The following is a 15,943-nucleotide window of genomic DNA, read 5'->3' on the forward strand; positions in this document are numbered from 1 at the left end:
AGGTTTTACTGTATGACTAACTTAATGAGGCCGGTTTTCTTAAGAAATTTCATAAGAAAATTTCTGTCTATTTCACGATAGAAATTTCAACTTTTGAACTATAAGTCAGTACTGCCTTAGGTGCCCAAAAGGAGAAGCTGAATCTGGAGTTATTCCTTTGCCAGAGTTAAGATGAGTCATTCTGTTGAATGGTGTTTTTTTAGAGCCACATAGCTAGTTCGTAGAAGTGGTAGGTTTGGATTTCATGTTTGCTGATGCCCATCTAGACAGTGGGCTTTTTCTGAACCAGTGTATTCTTTTGTTAATTCACACAAGAAAGGATGTCCATTTAAAATAATTTGAAACCACTTACTAATGATTTAACACTTTCATTCAGGTAAAAGACAAGTAGTGGAAAGTTTTGTACCTCGAATCTGTGTCCTGGTTACTGACTCAAGAGTGAATATTTGTATTCAGCAAGAGGTAAAGTCATTTGTTAGATTTTCTTTTAAAACCTAAAAATGGGAAAGTGGAGACAATTTAGTAGCAATTCATCAAACTGAATATTCACTTTATCTTGGTATTAATTATGTATTGTATTTCTGCTGTCTTAATTTATTGCCTAAAATGATGAATAAATGGTACCTAAATATCGATTGAATATTTATAGCCACCTGGGTTTATGTACACATAGCTCAGATGAAAATAACTTCTACCATTCAGATATTAGGAGTTCTCAGTATTTAAGTCCTAAAAATAACCTATATTACTATATGTATGCGTGTACATGTACATATGGTGTACATATAACCATAAGAACAGATAACAATTTTGCTTCTTTAGTTCTTAAAATAGAGTAATAAAAAGCCTATGTCTTATTGCAAAGAGTATAGCTGGACAAATGATGTATTCTGTTTTTGATAAATGTAGGAATCATGCTGTATTTTATTTTTTATATCCTTTGTGTCATGTTTTTTGGTATTCACCGTTTTATAGTTTATATTCTTTCCTTCTCCATTCCTTGCATAAAATGCTGTGCTAAATAGGCTCTTAAGTTTGTATACTTAGACCATTTCTTTAAATACTTGAACATGTACGTATGTATATTTATATAACTGAATATATGAAGTTAATGTATTATCTTTTTTTCTTTTCTAGACTCTAAAAAAAATGAATGCTATGCTTGACAAAATGCCTCAAGATGCCAGGAAAATACTCTGTAACCAAGAAATGTTCATTCTCATGTAATAATTTGTACTTTATTGCTTTAATTAGTGGTTCAAGTCAAGAATTTAAGATATTTTATAAGGCTATAGGGCAGTCATGAGTTGCATTAATAATTAAAACTGATAAGCTGTTGTAGATTTCTAATATAATTCATGGCTGTATGTTCTGCAAAGGTCTGTGATACTAGCCAATTGTAAATTTTAGTGAAAATTCCCCCTCCCCAAATATATGAGTTTTCTATTTAGTTGATACTAGTTTAGTATATAATCTGTTAATTTGGTTTACAGGAGTAGTTTGGGAGAAAGGATTTTAGATGCTGGAGGTAAGTATGTTTTTTCAAAATGTTTATATTTGAAATTATTCCTGATTTATTAATAGAATATAATACCTCTTTAGTCCAAATAACATTAACAGTATAACGTAGTGAGATTATGTGAGAGGATTATAAACTATGTCCAATTGAGCAATTTTTAATTACTAATAAGAAATGATCTATATTTATGGGGCTAAAATAATAATTAAGCATGATGATAGGAGTTGTCATATATAACTTATGCCTGTTGTAGATTTATGAATAATAACTTAGTTTTCTAATATACTTGAATTACTTTTCCTAAGAAATTTCTCAAATGGTGTTTTATATTTGAAATTGGGAGGTTTAATATTTGGGAGACTGATAGGTTTGTTTTTAAACAATGTGTTTATTAAAAGAAATCAAATTTTCTAAGTTTCGTATGAGAACATTTTGATGTAGTGATTTACATATAGAACAAACCACTGGTTTAAGTACTTTGGAATAACTATAAACATCATACAAAAGTAATAGATTCTGTGATTTATAGATCATTATGTGAGTTATTTTGCAACTCACAACTCTAATAATGGGATGGCAGAGTCTTTGAATATTTAGGAGTTTCTTTTAAATATCTTTTTTTTAGGAAAAGCATTACTCCTTCTGTTAGTAAACTTATTATTTGGACTGTATTCATTTTTGTGATGATGGGCTATATCTTAGGAAGAAAATAGCAAAAAAAGAGTGAATTGCACTAACGTTTCCCTTCTTTCTCTTGCTTGTTCTAACACCTTGTAAGTGATGACTTACATGAGCTTATTTTTCATAATTTCAAATGATACATTAATTTTTTTTCAAGATTATGACTTACAAGTAGGTATCGTAGAAGCACTATGTAGAATGACTACAGAAAAACAAAGACAAGAACTGGCATATCAGTGGTTTTCAATGGATTTTATTGCTAATGCATTTAAAGGAATTAAAGACTCTGAATTTGAAACAGTGAGTAGTATAAAAATATCAAATTAACAACAGTTGTTAAAAATTACTATGTTTTTTAAAAGTCTCTTTCTTTAAAAATTAGGATTGCCGAGTATTTCTCAACCTTGTAAATGGCATGCTTGGAGACAAGAGAAGGTAAACTTAATACAGTATTCAGCCATTTGCTGATAAAGAACTGGAGCTCAAGAGAGACCACACAATGTTGAACCTTTAAAATTTGAGATTCTTTATTCTGTTGGAATGTAAAAATGCAGAGGGATACTTAAAACAATGTCTTATTGTACCAGTATGTGTAATAAGGTACTACATTGGTAGGCTGAAATTATCTTCTACTGGTCTTATTTTACATTGTACTTTTTAGAGGAAACATGCATTTTTATTTAATGTCAATAACTTTGAGTTGTTTTTGAGTGTCTAAAATGGACTTACTATAATTCAGAATTGCATATGCATTATTATAAAAATCTAGGTATCATTATTTCTTGAGCTACTTCCTTCATCCACATACTGTAATAAAAATATATGACAAACACATATCTTTTTTTATAATTAACATAGAGTAAGGCTAACTTCTTTCTGAGGTTATCTAATCTCCGGAATGGATATGAATGAAAGGTAATTATCATTTTTGTTAGTTACAATACAGTACAAAAGTACAGTATTTGGAGTTCAGTGTCTGGCACTGTATTATAGCTGTTCAGGATACATTTATTAAACAGATGAGTTCATTTTACTTTAGGAAACAAAAGGCAGGCTGAGGGGTAAGTGCAGAGACTCATGCTATTTGGATGTGAATTATAGGTTCTCCTCTTCATGTTCTAATATTGGGCAAAGTATTATACTTACTTACCTTAGTTCCTTAGCTGCAAAATAAGAATACTGCTAACACCGACTTCGTATGTTCATTGTGACAGTTAAGTTAGATGACTATATGCTGAGTTCTCATAATATTATTTGTTTAAGAAAGCGTTCTGTGAATTCGTTTTTTTTAATTATTATTTTAAATTTATTTATTTATTTATTTTGAGAGAGACCGTGTGAGCTTTAGTGGGGGAAGGGTAGAAAAAGGGGAAAAGAAAGAGTCCCAAGCAGGCTCCATGTTGTCAGTGTGGAGCCCAGTGTGGGGCTTGAACCTGCTAACTATAAGATCATGACCTGAGCTGAAATCAAGAGTTGGACACTTAACAAGACTAAGGTACCCAGGCACCCCCGAGGTCATTTTTATCAGCAGTACTATTTATTTCTACTCTTCTTTTCCCATGTAAATCCTTTGGGGGCTTCCACTGTACTAATAGTATCCGCTAAATGAGGGATTTCTACTCCAAGTCATAGCATGAAAAGTAAATTGGTACACTCACTTTAGTCAGAATGGGAGGTTGAGTAGTGTCCTCAAAATAATACACTTTCTCTCTAGAAACAAATTTCCATTAAACTCTTATTTTAAAATGTAAGAAAGAAGGATAGGGTGCCTGGGTGGCTCAGTGGGTTGGGTGTCCAATTTCAGCCTAGGTCTGATCTCAATGCTTGTGGGTTCGAGCCCCGCACTGGGCTATGTGCTGACAGTGCAGAACCTGGAGCCTGCATTGGATTCTGTGTCTCCCTCTCTCTCTGCCCCCCTCTGCCACTCATGGTCTGTTTGTCTCTCTCAAAAATAAACAAACGTTAAAAAAGAGGAATAAAGAAGGAGATATGATTTTATTTCAATCATTATGACCACTTCCTGATTTCCTTTTGATCCTAGACATACTTTCTTTCTATGGCTAGTCAAGATTACACTGTGAAGGTTTATTAATCCTTTCTTTAATACAAATAACTTTTCATTTCAGGGTCTTTACATTTCCTTGTTTATCAGCATTTCTTGATAAATATGAGGTGAGTTTTGAATTGAACATGTTTTAGTTATTTTGTGAATTTTGATACCAGGATCAAGTGAATTACGACTTATAAGTTGACAAGAAAATTAAAAATAGTCATAATTTGATCACAGATATAGCTAGTCTAGTATTTGTGTTTGTGTGTGTGTGTGTGTGTGTTTTCTGAAGTGGTATATTTATAGCCAAGGATAACTTAAATATAAAGTCTGTGCTTCACATTTTCTTTTTTTCTTAATCAAGCCCATTACTTGATTTATCATTCATTAATATATTCAGACTGATATTAACCTTTATTTGCACTTGGAATATTTATGATTTTTGGAGCTAATTTCTGTGTAAAGTATAAAAGCAGCATTTCTTTTGATTGTTTTTAAATCGGTCTCAGTGCTCTGCTTGTCTGCTCTCCATCTTCCTTCACCTTCCAGTTACCCTCTTTTCTTTAAAAACAAAACCAAAAACAAAAAACCATGAATATAACATAGCCCTAATTTTCTGTTGTCACTTTTAAAATTACAGTCTGTTAACAGTTTTATATGCTTGTTTTATTAGTTGAAAATACCTTCAGATGAAAAACTTGAGGAATTTTGGATAGATTTTAATCTTGGTAGCCAGGCTCTATCATTCTACATTGCTGGAGAAAATGACGTAAGCTTTATTCCATCTACCGTTTTATATGTTTGTTTGTGTGTGTATACGATGTCTTAATTTAAGAATGTGGCTTTTTTGTATATTTATTTTTCTAGTTATTTTAATAGATTTTAGTATCAGCCCTATAGTTTTGATTAGCATGGTAACCCATTAGCAGTTAATTAGAAATGAAAATTATTTCTAATGTTTTATTGCAACAGAAAATGCTAAAGTTTAGTAATAGTTTTTCAATCTAAGCTTTTAGAAATAAATTACATGTTAATGATAGAGCATTTAACATTCATATGAACAGAGTGAAATTTAGAAAAGATATCAGTTACTCAACTACAGAGGCACTCATTCACAGGAAATGACAAGTGGTCTTAAACATTTTTAAAACCTTCTGTTTGAAAATAGTGAGATGTTGATTCTTATGGTGGTATTTGGTTGAGATCTACTTCTTTATGTGCTGTATTGTAGCTATGTTTAAACATTCTAACCAGATGGTATATTTTCTACTGACTTCTTTTTAACCTGAGCAGAATTCTTGAGCTATTGTTTTCAAATAGCTATCCTTAGTATTTGGTCCATAGGCATACTTCTAGTCCCAGAAATATAGTCCCTTTGTAAAAATCCAACTGAGAGTTGATCTGCATTTACTAATCTAATTATGGTTGCTGATATTTTAATGGGGATTTAGTCATTTTAGTCTGCTCTTGCAACATCCTGCTTTTTGTTCCAGATGAACAAAATAGACCTTAACCAAATGCTCCTGAGGAATTCCACGTACCATTCTTTCTTTTTATTTTAGAGTATCTTCATAGAATGCTTAATTAAAGTTGAGTTCCAAATACTAGCACTGCTTCTCAGGGTCACTGACTATTTTTATTAGTGTGTTTATTCCTGTAGGGTCTGTAGGAATATTTTTAACTGGATTTTCTTTAGGAATGGGCTTTCATTTTGGAAGAAGATAGAATAGGATTGATGTAGTCCCTATCTTCACTCAGTTTGGTCTAATGGATGATTCCTACAAGAAAATAAGCAATTGTACTGTGATGGTAGGGATAGTATAAAATGCATTTGTAAGTGTTAAATCCTGGTGTGGTCCAGATACTGATCTAGAAATATAGGGAGATTCTTCTTTCAAAAACTATATTTAGAATCCCCCCCTTTTCTGTTTTCTGTAGCAATAGTACATTCTCCCTGTAATCCATATTCTGTATGGTAGCTGCTTAAAACCCATCTTTTGTCTCTTTAACATTGTATATGAGAGTCTTTACGATCTGGCCCCTGGCAGTTTCTCTGACATCTTAGACCATTTTCTATGCTAACTATGTTCCAGACACGTTTACTCTTTTTTCTGTTTCTTTAACAGAGATCATGCCCATTTCATATCTTTCTACTTGCTGGTTCTTCTGCCTGGAAGCTTCCAGATCTTTGCATCTTAGTTTCTTCCCATTTAGATTTCAGTACAAATATTGCTTCTCTGTGGAGATATTCTCTGGTAATTCAATCTAATGTTTAAAGTTGCCTCCCAATCACATTATATCAGATTGTCTTGTTTCCTTCATAGTAGTAATTGTTGGTTAAAGGCATTTTGTTTGTTGTTTGTTTTCCTCCAACTGAGTATAAGATCTGTGAAATCAAGGACTTGTGTCTTCTTATTTATAGCTAATCAAGGACTCCTATATTTTGCACGAATGAATGAATAGAAAACTCAAAGAACTGAAAGATTCATAGTATGGTTCATACATAAAATGGAAAGGAGATTGGAAGCAAATAAGGGAGGATGGAGCCACAGAAGGGTTACAAGTAGGAAGGAACCTCCATTCAGTGAATCCTAAGTGAGAAATTGCTGTGTGCCAGACTTCTGCTCGGCACTGAGGCTCACCCTCTTTTCAGAGCGTCTCCTGGTGGGGAGAATGGATTAAAAAGGGCCAAGACCAGCGGCAGTTAGGAGACCTGCAGTACTGCTGGTGAGAAATCACGGTGGCGAGGTTTTGGAAAGTGATAGTGGAGATGGATGGACATGAATGGATTCCAGGAAGACTTGAGAAGAGATGGAATTGAGCAGACCTGATTTATCTGTGGTAAAAGAGGCAGAAGGATTAATAAAGCATGAGCAGTGGGTGGATAGAGATGTGTCACAGGAAGATGCGTTCTCAGGCAGAAATATGGGGAGTTCAGTTTTGAGTGTTTTGACTTGGAGATCCTTGTCGGACATTCAGCAAAGATGTCTGGCAGGCAGGCAGATGTATTGGTCTGAAGTTCAAGTGAGAGAAGTCTGCGCAGTGGAGATTTGGAAGCCATCTGTGTATAGATGGTAAACACAATCATGGGATGTAATGGCAGAACTGGGAGACACGGATATACACAGCGTGGGTAGAAGGGACGCTAGCCTGAGGGATGCTTGAAGACTCAGCCAAAAGAGAACAAACTGGAAGGGTGTCATGTTATGAAAGGGAAGGGAAAGGTGTTCTGTTAGGAGAGGAAAAATGGTCCACAGTCAAAACAGGCCTTAACTGACATCCGCGCTGGTGATCTGTGAGGCAGCAGCTCCTGGTGAGCCCTGCGGCCCGGGCGCTGCTGGGATGTTTGCGTGTCTGTGCAGGGAGGCAGGACGCCACGCTAAGGGAAGGCATGTTCTTGCTAACGTGACATGTGGATTCAGGGGAGGCTTTTCATGAGGTACTTCGTTTTACTTTAAGAATAAGAGCTTTTCCAAACTGATGGCCAGGACGATAGATTAAATAAAAACCGAGGTCAAGAGGAAGAGCATGCGATGGAGGGAGGGCAGGCAGGGAAGGTGCAACAAGATGTGCGGAGTGTGCCGGTGCCTGCTGAGGCTTTGTTACACCAGGGCTTCTACTGGCTTAAACATCTGGAAATTTCCCTAATGTAAACACTTTTTAGGAGGCGGTAAACCAGGAGGCCTCAGTCTGGAGTTAGACCATGATAACAGCCAGCTGCATATGCCTCCCAGTGGCAAGGTTTTCTGTACCTGGAGAGTGTGGGGCCCAGAAGAGAACAGCAGCCCTTTCCTCCTGTGGGGGGGCCGGTGCCTTCGCCGCAGGTGCCGTCATGGTGGTGGCGCCCTCAGCGTGTGGACTGGTCTTAACGCAGGCAGAGCAGAGGAGGGAGTTAGCAAAGAGGGGAGGACTCAGGTGAATTTCTATAGAATGCATTGTCCTTAAACACAAAAGAACTGGATCTGTTTCCCTCACAAGATCAGTGAAAGGTTGCAGGACCTCCTCTCTCAGAAGTGGTATCTAATTTGTCCTGTGGCTTCTGTGCGTGTGTGAAATCAGTGGCATTTTACTCAGTTATACAAATTTTCAGTAAAAGCACTTGGAAGAAATATTTTTGGTATTTATTCATATGCTTTCAATGTTCGAATCTAAGGACATGCCATCAGTGAGCAGGAATTGATGCATGTGTGTGATTTCACACAATATTTCAAAGGCAGAATGACAGGATTTGGTAACATTTTTGAAAAGAATACTCTCTAATATTAATGGTAGTAACTCTTTTTTTTTTTGGTCAAGAATAGGAAGCCATGAAATTATACCATCATTTTGTTTTAAAAGTGAACAAATAGATTAAATGTGGCCTATAATGTATGTATTACACAGTCAATTGATCGAACAAGAAATATATCACCCAGTTACTTAATAAAAAATAACCTTTATTGTTCGTATAACTTAAAAACTGGTGCTTAAAGAGGGTGTAAAGCAGGAGTAAATTATTTGTTTATATTCAAACCTGTTTTTAAATTTAAGGATCATCAGTGGGAAGCAGTGACGGTGCCTGAGGAAAAAGTGCAAATATACAGCATTGAAGGTATTGAACGTTTTTTCTATAATTCCCTTCTGGATTCTTATCACATGGCAGTTGTATGCTCTCTGGGGAAAAAAAAAGACTCATGAAAGCTAGGTCAACAGTTTTGTGTATGCTCATTCATAACTTTGATAGTTCGGTATCATCAGAATTCCCTGAACCCACACTTTCACCACCCCCTGTTTCCTAAGTCCTTTCTGAACTTTTTTTGTTACCTAGTCTTAAACCCATGATCAGTCACTTTATTGTCAGTATGTTCAAGGCTCTTGCCTTTTTGTTCTATTAGTTTGATCCAGACATCTAGTTCCTGCACTTTTTTATAATGAGTTGTATAACGTTGCTGGACAAAATCCGACAACTTGGAAGACTGGCCCCACTACAAAGTCAGATACCAAAGTGTATTTTAGTCATTTCAACATGGATGTAGTGGTATGTCATGATAGTCTTTTTCTTTAATTAAACTTTTAAATGATTGTTTAATCTTGAGAGAGCAGGAGAGAGAGAGGGAGAGAGCAGGAGAGGGAGAGCAGGGGAGGGAGAGCAACCTGAGGAGGGGTAACAGAGAGGGAGACACAGAATCTAAAGCAGGCTTCTGGCTCTGAGCTCTCAGCACAGAGCCCGAAATGGGGCTGGACCTTATGAACCGAAGTCAGATGCTCAACTGAGGCACCTCAGTCATGATAGTCATTATTTGCATATTCCCAGTGACCAGAGATGTTGAACATTTTTATTGGTTAATTTTTTAATATAATTTATTGCAAATTGGTTTTCATACAATACCCAGTGCCCATCCCAGAAAGGACCACTTTTATTTTTATTTTTTTTTAATTTAAATCCAAGTTAGTAAACAGTATAATAATGTTTTCAGGAGTAGAAATTAATGATTCATCACTTACATGTAACACCCAGCACTCATCCCCAAAAGTGCCCTCTTTAATGACCGTGACCCATTTAGCCCAACACTCTCCAGCAACACTCAGTTTGTTCTCTGTATTTAAGAGTCTTTTATGGTTTGCTTCCCTCTCAGTTTTTATCTTATATTTCCTTCCATTCCCCTATGTTCATCTGTTGTGTTTCTTAAATTCCATATGAGTGAAATCATATGATATTTGTCTTTCTCTGACTGACTTATTTCGCTTAGCATAATACCCTCCACTTCCATCCACATTGTCTCAAATGGTAGGATTTCAATCTTTTTGATTGCTGAGTAGTATTCCACTATGGGCATGCATGCCCATGTATACACACACACACACACACACACAAACACTACATCATTTTTATCCGTTCAGCAGTCGATGGATATATGGGCTCTTTCTGTAATTTGGCTGTTGTCAATAGCACTGCTATAAACATTGGGGTGCATTTGCCCTTTTGAATCATCATTTTTGTTTATCCTTTGGATAAATACCTAGTAGTGCAATTGCTGGGTTGTAGAGTAGTTCTATTTTTATCCCTTTGTGATGTTTCCATTTAAACATTTTGTCCTTTTTTTGTGGGCTGTCTTTATATTAAGTTTTTGGATTCTTACAAATATTGTGCATACCAATCTTTTGATAGATATATGTGTGTAATCTCTCCCCATCTGTGTCTTGCTTATTTATTTTGTGAATGGTGTCTTTAATGAGCAGAAGTATTTAAATTTGGAGTCCACTTTATTGCTTTTTTTCATTTATACTTACTGCTTTGTGTAACTTTTGCCTACTACCAAATCATATAGAAGTTCTTTTGTTTTTCTGTAAAAACTTCATGATTTTAGGTTTTATGTTTAGGATTATGATCCATCACAAATTAATATTTGATGATGGTAGGCTATAGGAGTTGAGGTTCATATTTTTTTTTTTTATTTATGGACATACAGTTACTTCTAGGACTATTTGATGAAAATTCTTTCCTTTCCCCACTGGATTTCATTGATTCCCTTCTTGAAAGTCAAATGACTGATAGAAGTTCACATCTTATTTCTTGAAGCTACACACCATCCCACCGATCTGTTTGCTGTTCCTTATGCCGGTACCATGCTGTTTTCATTACTCTAGATTTTTAGTTGGTTTTGAAATCAGGTAGGATATAAGTCTTCTAAAATTGTGGGTGTTTTTCAGGAAATTCTAGACACTTTGTATTTCCATATAACTTTTAGAATTGATTTACCACTTGCTACAAAAAGCCTGCTAGATTGTATGCTTGCGATTGTAGTTTTGAGAGGAGGAGAAACCACATTGTAACAATAGTAAGTATTTCAGTCCACAAGCGTGGTATTTCTTTACATTTATTCAGGTCATTAATTTTGCTCCACAATGCTTTGTAGTTTTTAGTGTAGAAATCTTATACATCCTTTGATGAACTTATTCCCAAGTCTTCAGTCTTACCTTATATGATTGTAAATGGAATTAATCTTGAACTTCATTTTCTAAATATTTTCTGTTGGTATATAAAAATATAACTGACTTTGAAATAATTACCTTGTATCCTACAGTCTTGCCAAAGTCACTGTTTAGTTCTAGTGGTTGTAATGTGGATCCCGGAGGCTGTTCTAGGTAGTCAGTCATGGTTATCTGCAGATAGAGATAAGGTTTTACTTCTTCCTTTCTGATTCTTATGCCCTTCCTTAACTAACTTACTTCCTTTATCCCTCTCTGCCTCCACTCCTCCCTCCCTTTCCTTATCTTCTCCTTTTATTCTCCCCTCCCTCCCTTCCTTTATTCCTCCCTTTGCATTACTGCAATAGCTAGAGCTTCTAGTACAATATTGAATAGATGTGGGAAAAGTGGTCAGCTTTGCTTTCTTCATGATCTTTGCTTAGGGAAGAGTATCTAGTATTTGACCACTAAACATGACATTAGCTGAAGGTTTTGGTAGATAAACTTCCATCAGGTTAAGGAAGCTGGTGAGTATTCACGTGTAAACATACATGAAATCATTAGGATGTTCAAGTTAGTAAATATATCCAGTCTCCCTAAATGTTCTATATGCTCCTTTTTTTAAATTTTTCATTTTTAGAGAGAGAAAGAAAGCATGAGCCAGGGGAGGGGGCGGAGGGATCATGACCTGAGCTGAAATCAAGAGTTAGACACTCAACCCACTGAGCCACCCAGGAGCCTCTATGCTCCTTTTGATCTGTTCATCCCATCTCCTACTCTGTCCCCAGGAAGTCACTGATGCCTTCTGTACCATGGATAATTTGCATTTTCTGCAGTCTCTATAAATAGAATCATACAGCTTGTAGCAATTTTTTCTGGCTACTTTCTGTCAGTAATGCATATGTATATACACACTTGTATTAGTATATATGACATATTTATATATACTGTTTATGTAATATACTAAACATACATGTAAAATTATATATGATACATCTTTTGCATAAAATATGTATTACATATATACACATATATATGACGTATTCTTGATGTATATACATTTGTATTTTTTTTATTTAGCCACATTACATGTATCAATAGTTTAATCCTTTTTATTGCTGAATGGTATTACATTGTATGGTTTTACTTCAATTTGTTCATCCATTCACCAGTTGAGTATTTGGAATGTTTCCTGTTTTCCGCTATTATAAAATGCTACTACAAATACTCATGAATAATTATCTTCACATATGTGTGATTGTATTTATGCTTTTATCTCTCCTGGATAAATACCAGGGAGTGTAAACAAAAGCATAGGTATATGTTCACCTTTTTCAGAAACTTTCAAACCTGTCCAGAGCAGCTTTATCATTGACATCTGTATCCCCGGGGTGTAAGAGGTCCAGTTGTTCCGCATTCTTGGCAGCACTGCATGTGGTCGATCTTACCTTCTTGCCGCATTACACTGCCTGCAACCTTCAGGGCCACATGGAGTAGAATGATGAGAGCCTATGTCTTTGCCTAGTCTCTGATGTTAAGGGGAAAACATTTTTTTCACCATGACTTTTTTATGGTGATACTTTTTCATGTGTACCCTCTATTAGACAGAGGAAATTCTCTTTCATTCCTGAGTTGCTGCTGAGAGCCTTCCTTGATCCTAAAGAATGTTGGTTTGGGGCAATGCTTTTCCTGAATCTATTGATATAATACATGGTTTCTCTTGTTAGCTTCCTAATAGAAATACATTGATTTTACAATGTTAGACTAACTTTGCATTCTTAGGATAAACCCCACTTGGTTTGGATATGTATTGTCCTTTTATCTGTCATTGGCATTGATTTATAGAATTTAGGTAGGAATTTGTGCTAGGTCTGTGTGCTAGGTCTGCAGTTTTCTTGTAATGTCTATCACAGAATGCAAACAGTGTTACTAGCCCCATAGAACGAATTGCCAAGTTTTCCATAGTCTTCAGGGTTGGTTAGTTTGTTTGTTTTAAGCTTATTTATTTATTTGGAGAGTGAGTGCAAGCAGAGGAGAGGGAGAATCCCAAGCAGGCTCCGTGCTATTGGCACAGTGTCTGATGTGGGGCTTGATCTCAAGATCTGCAAGATCATGACCTGAGCCAAAATCCACAGTTGGACACTTAACCGACGAAGCCACCCAGGTGCTCCATAGCCTCAAGTTTTCTACAAGAATATGTGTAAAATTGATAGTCTCTCTCTTAACTGCTTGTTAGTATTTGCCAATGAAGTAGTTTAGGCTTGTACCTTTCTTTGTTGTGAAGGCTCGTAACTACAGATTCAGTTCATTTAATAGATAAAGAGTTTTTCATGTTACCTGTTTCTTCCTGAGTAAACTGATAATTTGTGCCTCTTAAGTCCTCTCTCCATTTCATCCATGTTGTCAAATTTATTGGTATAAAGTAGTTTATTGTGGTCCCTTACTATCTTGCTACTGTCTGTAGACTGTAATGATGGCCTCTCTGTCACTTCTGATGTTCATAACTTGTATCTTTTTTTTCCTAATCAGTCTGATGAAAGAAAGGAGAATATCAGTTTATTGGTATTGTCAATACCACTTGAACCAGCCCTTAGTTTCATTGATTTCTCTGTGTTGTTTTCCTATTTTCAATCTTGTCGACTTCTGCTCTTGTGTTTATTGTTTCTTTTTGTTATGCTTACTTTAGTTTAAATTGCCTTTCTGTTTCTGGTATCTCAGGGTGGAAGCTGAGGACATTGATCTGAGACTGTTTATTCTTCTAAGATAGCCATTTACAGCTTTATTGTACTGTATTTTTTAAAGATGCTTTTTTTATTTTTAGAGAGAAGGGGAGAGGGGAAGAGGGAGAGAGATAGAGAATCCCAAGCAAGCTCCATGCTTAGCACAGAGCCTGATGCAGGGGCCGAATGCAGGGCTAAAAACGGGCTCAATCTCACAACCCTGGGAAGATGCCCTGCACCAAAATCAAGAGTCAGATGCTCAACCGACCGAGCCACCCAGGTGCTCTGCCATTTATAATTTACAGCTTTAAATTCTCCCCTAAGCACTTCCTTAGCAGCATCCTGCAAATTACCATATGTTGTATTTCCATTTTCATTTATCTGATTCTTTAAGATTTTTCTTTTGATTTCTTTTTTGGTCCGTAGTTTGATTTAGGAAATTTTTATGTAGATTCTATGTATTTGAGATTTCAGAGATAATTATTTCATTGTTATTAGAGAGCATACATCCTTTTAAATATCCTGACACTTACCTTACAACCCAGCAGATGGTCTGCAATGGGAAACCTCCTGTGTGCACTTGTAAGAGACGGGCATTCTGTTGTTGGGCGGGGAATGGGTTGATAGTGTTGTTCAAGTCTTCTATATCCTCACTAGTCATCTCCTTGTCCTGTGTTACTGAAAAAGGGGGTATGGAGGTCACCCTCGTAATTGCGATTTTTTCCTGTTCTTTGAGTTCTATCATTTTTTGCTTCAGGTATTTTCACTCTCTATGATTAGTCATATAAACGTGTAGTAGAATCTTGTTAAATTGACCCCTTTATCTTTATGAAATGACCCTGTTCTTCCTGTGGTTCAGTTCATTGCTCTGTATCTACTTTAATGTTATAGTAGATAACTATAAACATTATAGTTCATGGATAATAAACTCTCCAGCTTTCGGTTGGTTACTTATGGCATGGCATATCTTTTTTCCTTTATTTTTAACTCATTTTTGTCTGTTGATTTAAGGTGGGTTACTCGTAAGCTTCATGTACTAGAGGCCTTGTTTTTTAATGTAATTTGACATTCTGTGGCATTGAATTACAGTGTTTGATGTGATTATCAGTATGCTTTTAATTTACCATTTAGCTCTTGTTTTTTCTACCTGCCATTCCTTCTGCCATGTTTGTTTTTCTCTTTTTCTTCTTTTGTATTGGTTTTTTCCAGTGATTTTATTATATCTCTTTTGTTGGCTTTACACTCACTTTAATGGTTGATTTAGGGTCTATTTTATACATCTTTAGCTTAATAGTGTATATATTCAAATAATATTATACCCTTTTACGTGTAGCATGAGAACCTCTAACAGGACACTTCTGTTTTTGCTTTCCTGGCTTTTGTACCATGCTGCCAGTCAAAAAAAAGTTTTTTGTCTGTCTGTCTTTTGTTGTTCTTTTACTTTTGCATGTGTCATAAACCTTGCAGTACGGCGTAATAATGTTTTGCTTTATGCAGCCAACTAGCTTTTAAAGAGGTTTTGTTTTTTATTTTGTTTGTTTATTTATTTATTTTGAGAGAGAGACAGCATGTACGCAAGCAAGCAGTGGAGGGAGAGAGAGAGAGAGAGAGAGAGAGAATCCCAAGCAGGCTGTGTGCTGTCAGTACAGAGTCTGATGTGGGGCGCAACCCAACAAACAGTGAGATCATGACCTGAGCCAGGATCAAGAATTGGACACAGTGGGGGCGCCTGGGTGGCTCAGTCGGTTAAGCGTTCAACTTTGGCTCAGGTCATGATCTCACAGTTCATGGGTTCGAGCCACGCATCAGGCTCTGTGCTGACAGCTCAGAGCCTGGAGCCTGTTTTGGATTCTGTGTCTCCCTCTCTCTCTCTCTGCCCTCCCCCCCTCCACTCATGCTCTGTCTCTCTCTGTCTCAAAAAATAAAAGAGTTGGACATGGTGGACTGACACATCTGATATTTTCATGGTGCCCATACTTTTATGACACATATGTTACTATATTTTAAAACAAAAAGCCAACTTGG

At 36.0% G+C, this 15,943-nt stretch overlaps 1 protein-coding gene across 9 annotated transcripts in view; it reads left to right on the forward strand.

The window, feature by feature from the left end:
• SYCP2 (synaptonemal complex protein 2) overlaps window positions 1-15,943 on the forward strand; it is a 79,610-nt gene that overhangs the window by 21,276 nt on the left and 42,391 nt on the right. For 7 of the 9 annotated variants that reach the window (XM_039236980.1, XM_039236983.1, XM_039236982.1 and 4 more), the window contains 8 exons: window positions 377-462; window positions 1,138-1,223; window positions 1,494-1,528; window positions 2,358-2,500; window positions 2,583-2,635; window positions 4,327-4,372; window positions 4,924-5,019; window positions 8,781-8,841. In XM_039236980.1, the coding sequence (XP_039092911.1) occupies window positions 377-462; window positions 1,138-1,223; window positions 1,494-1,528; window positions 2,358-2,500; window positions 2,583-2,635; window positions 4,327-4,372; window positions 4,924-5,019; window positions 8,781-8,841 (606 nt within the window). Of the gene's footprint in view, window positions 1-376; window positions 463-1,137; window positions 1,224-1,493; window positions 1,529-2,357; window positions 2,501-2,562; window positions 2,636-4,326; window positions 4,373-4,923; window positions 5,020-8,780; window positions 8,842-15,943 lie in introns of those variants that run through there. The other 2 variants (XM_039236984.1, XM_039236988.1) reach the window with 2 other exon arrangements.

This window comes from Hyaena hyaena, unplaced genomic scaffold, assembly GCF_003009895.1.
Source record: "Hyaena hyaena isolate Hyena2069 unplaced genomic scaffold, ASM300989v1 scaffold_118, whole genome shotgun sequence".
Taxonomy (NCBI): domain Eukaryota; kingdom Metazoa; phylum Chordata; class Mammalia; order Carnivora; family Hyaenidae; genus Hyaena; species Hyaena hyaena.